Source organism: Capsicum annuum, chromosome 5 (genome assembly GCF_002878395.1).
Source record: "Capsicum annuum cultivar UCD-10X-F1 chromosome 5, UCD10Xv1.1, whole genome shotgun sequence".
Lineage (NCBI taxonomy): Eukaryota > Viridiplantae > Streptophyta > Magnoliopsida > Solanales > Solanaceae > Capsicum > Capsicum annuum.
Genome location: NC_061115.1, coordinates 23,985,301 through 23,989,669, shown reverse-complemented (window position 1 = coordinate 23,989,669; position 4,369 = coordinate 23,985,301). Strand labels below are relative to the sequence as shown.

Sequence of the window (4,369 nt, the reverse complement as noted above, 5' to 3'; positions counted from 1 at the left end):
ATGAGTTGAAAAATTGAAATTGATGAGTTGCCAAAAATTTATTATAACTTTAATTTGACCACTTTGAGTAAGTTCAACTTTTTGCTGCTTGATTCTCAATTTTTCTCAGACAAAAAACATATGTGGCTGAAATCTACATTGATAAGTCTAAAGTTAAGAACCACACACGCGTCAAAGGATAAGTGGTCAATACAAGACACATGCATGGCAAAATCTTGAACTGATAATGTTTTTACATTTTCCTAACCTACGTACATACATAACAATAATGCAAAAAAATACACAAAAATCTCAAATTCATCTCTTCTTTCAGTTTCCATTTTTCTTTGTTCATCAATATGGCTTTTACCACTTCTTCAGATTGGTCATTTCCTCCATGTATTAACTGTAAAAACAGAATCTTGAAACCAAAAATTTGCTTTTCTTGTAAAACTTTACCTTTTCTTTCAAACATTTTCTTGAATTCAACAAGTACTCTAGTAGTTGCAAAATCCTCTAGTTGTTCTTCTCCTGTCTTAGAAGAAAAAAAAAGACCAAAAACACCCTCAAACAATCCCCAAGTTATAGAATTGGACTTGGAACAAATTCAAGATTTTAGTAGTAGTAGTACAACAACTACAACAAATGGTACTACTACTACTACTACTACTACTTGTTTGTCTGATTCAAAGGATTTGAATGGTGTAATATGCAGTTTACTTAAAGATCCTCAAACTCAAGTACTTGGATATGATTACTATGAGAAAGCAAAGGTTAATAAAGACTTTAGACTTGAGAAACCAACACTAAAGCTTCTTATCAGGTATTTAGTGAATTCAAACAAATGGGGTGCAATTTTTTCATTGTCAAAAGATTTGAGAAATTTGAAAGTGTTACCTGATAGCTCTACATGTTATAGATTGATTAGTAGTTGTATGAAAGCAAGAAAATTCAAGATTGTAAATAGTTTTCTTGAATTGTTTATAGTAGTTGATAAAGAAATATCTGTTTTGGCTTTTGATTGTGCTATGAAAGGGTATAATAAGTTGCATATGTATAGTAGCACTGTTGTGTTGTATGAGAGAATGAGATCTGCAGGACTTGTATTAGACCCCGGTTGTTATTATAGTATCATGGAAGCACATATGAAATTGGGGCATTGTGACAAAGTTGTGGCGATTTTCGAAGAATTTGAGAGCAAGAGAGTAGAGTCAACACCTCATTATGCTCAGATATACAAGAATCTTTGTGAGTCGTTAGGGAAATCCGGCCGTGCTTTTGAGGCTTTGGAGTATTTCAGAGACATGACCAAGAAGGGAATTCAAGAAGATCATTCATTTTATTCTATACTTATCTGTGGATTCGCGAGCATTCGAGAAGTGAACATGGCTGAGGAGCTAGTAGAAGAAGCTGAAGGCAAGAGAATGCTGAGGGATCCAGCTTTGTTCTTGAAACTGGTGTTGATGTACATTGAAGAGGGATGTATGGAAAAGACTCTTGATGTTGTTGCAACGATGACTCGGGTGAAAATCCGAGTGTCTGACTGCATATTTTGTGCAATTGTGAATGGATTCTCTAAAAAAAGAGGTCTAAGGTCTGCTGTTAAAGTGTATGAAGACCTTACTTCACAAGGCTGTGAACCAGGTCAAGTAGCATATGCCTCAGTATTAAACTTGTATTGTAGGCTGGGATTGTATTCTAATGCAGAAACAATATTTTCTGAAATGGAGCAAAAGGGGTTTGACAAATGTGTGGTTGCTTACTCTAGCATGATTGCAATGTATGGCAAAACAGGAAGGCCAAAAGATGCAATGAAACTTGTAGCGAAAATGAAAGAAAGAGGTTGTCAACCAAATGTTTGGGTGTACAATGCTCTCTTGGACATTCATGGAAAAGTTCTAAACTTAAGACAAGTGGAGAAAATATGGAAGGAAATGAAGAGAAGGAAGATATTTCCAGACAGAGTAAGTTACACAAGTATTATTACTGCATATAGCAGGGCAAGGGAGTTTGACAAGTGCTTGATATATTATCAAGAATTTAAACTTAACGGTGGAAGACTCGATAGGGCAATGGCTGGGATTATGGTTGGTGTTTTCTCAAAGATGAATAGAGTTGATGATTTGATTAGTCTTTTGCAGAATATGAAGAAAGAAGGGACTAAGTTAGATGGGAGACTTCAAAGGTCAGCTTTTAATTCACTGAGGGATGCTGGGCTGCAAATTCAAGCAAAATGGCTGCAAGAAAGCTTTGGTGCAACATGAGTCCTTTTACACTTTGTCAATACCAATTGTAGGCCTATCTTGAAACAGCCTCTCTACCTTTGAGGTAGGGGGTCGGCGTACACTCTACCCTCCCCATGCCCCACTTTGTGCGATTATACTTGATATGTTGTTGTTGTTGTAGATACCAATTGCATGGCTGGTATATTAAAGTGATTGACAATGGAAGAACATCTCAAGTTTTGGAAAATATATACCATTGTCATCGACCATGTATAGATGCGGGGAGGTGGGGAGATGGGGGATGCAAAAATCTTAATTTATAGAAATCCTTATGTAATTTCTTGATATATAAAGTAATTTTAAACAAGAATTCTGTAAATCCTGCATCCATATACAGGTTACAGATTTTGGTTCCATATTTTGTTTCCAAAATGGTTTGTTGACAAAGTCATAGTTCCTATTTTGGGTAACTACCAAATTAGCTTGCGTACATCTTGACTAAGACTAATTCCATGAGATACTTGGTACCTACCTCCCACAGCCACAAGCACATATAACAATGATAAGCACATAATTGTAAGAAGAAAGGGGCAACCTTGTCAAGATAATTAGAAGAACCAAACTTAAGGCATAAAAAATTAAGTGATTCACAATACAATTTAGGTAAAACAATGAACAAAGATAAGCATGCTATGGACAACCATGAACAAAGATGATACACCTTTTGAAGATACGTGTATATAAGAAAAAAACTCAAAAATTGAACCTTAAAGAATATGAAAGATGGGAGTAATTAAGATTGAAACTTTTTGTCTCATATTTAATCAAAAGTTGTTTTAAACGGTTATAGAGAAAGAATTAAAAAAAAAGGGCACGGTGCACTAAAGCTATCGCTATACGTGATGTCCGGAGAAAGGGCCCCACCACAAGGGTGTATCGTACGTAGCCTTACCTTGCATTTCTGCCACAGGCTGTTTCCAACGCTTGAACCCGTGACGGTTATCGAGAAAGAATAAAGGTGTATTATTAAGAGTGATTTTTTGTGCTTATATGTATAATCTATAATATTTTAAAAGTGTCTTAAAAAAGTGATTTGAACTTTTTATCTTTCACTAAATTTTTTTACAATAGATAAAATCATCTTTTCATTTTTTTAAAATTATTATATTATTATATTTATAATATTAACTAGAATCCTAAAATATATAGAAAACAAAATTAATATAGAAGGAACTCTAATTAATGTTTTCACCGTTTCATTATTTTTTGGTCAAAACTATCGTGTCCTTTTTGCCAAAATTCTTTACCTATTTTTAGCAAAATTTAGTGAAATCCTAATGTAATTCCCTACAAATATAATGTATACCTTTTTTCTGAAACTCAAATGTATGAAAATTAAGAGAGAATTAATTAATGTTTAAGTGTCAAATTTAAAAAGGACTCCTTAAATAGGAGAATTATCAAAGAGTAAATACTGTCATAGCTAATGATTTTATACGTGTGCTCAAATAATTAGAAAACATATTTTAGGTAAAATTTTGAACACTTTTAGTTACTTTTAGGTTTAGGATTTTTTTATATTAAAAAAATATTGAAATTAAAGTAACTCTTTATTTTATATAGGTAAGAAAGTATAATATTTTACATTTCTAAATGAATTAAAATTTTATTTTATATATACATAACAAAAAATTACTTTAATAGAAACATACACCCTTTTTCTCCTTCAACCTTTTCGGCCAACAACTATTTTTTATGATTGAATGAATCTTAATTCAACTGTATACAATTTTTTGAATTTTGTGTTTTTTTCTTTTCCTGGCCTTTATTATAAGTGTGAAGGCTCTTCGAAAAGTGATTTGAACTTTTTATCCTTCATTTAAAAGGCTTCACTTTAGACAAAATCGTCTTTTCTTTTCCTACCATTTAATTTCTCAACTAAATATATTAATTTTTTTCCAAATTAGTGTCCTACTATAAATATATTAAATTTTAGAGAAAATCATCTTTTTTTTCCTACAATTTAATTTCTCAAAATAAATATATTAACTAGAATCCTAAAATATATAGAAAACAAAATTAATATAGGAAGAACTCTAACTAATGCTTTCACCGTTTCCTTATTTTTTGGTCAAAACTATCGTGTCCTTCTTTTGGCCATTCTT

The 4,369-nt window shown here is 32.2% G+C and overlaps 1 protein-coding gene across 1 annotated transcript; it reads left to right on the top strand.

The window, feature by feature from the left end:
* The first annotated feature begins 222 nt into the window (after positions 1–222).
* Positions 223–2,620, top strand: LOC107870454 (pentatricopeptide repeat-containing protein At5g13770, chloroplastic). The gene has a single exon (XM_016716988.2). The coding sequence runs from the start codon at positions 339–341 to the stop codon at positions 2,241–2,243; it is 1,905 nt and encodes a 634-aa protein (XP_016572474.2). The 5' UTR covers positions 223–338; the 3' UTR covers positions 2,244–2,620.
* The last annotated feature ends 1,749 nt before the right edge of the window (positions 2,621–4,369 follow it).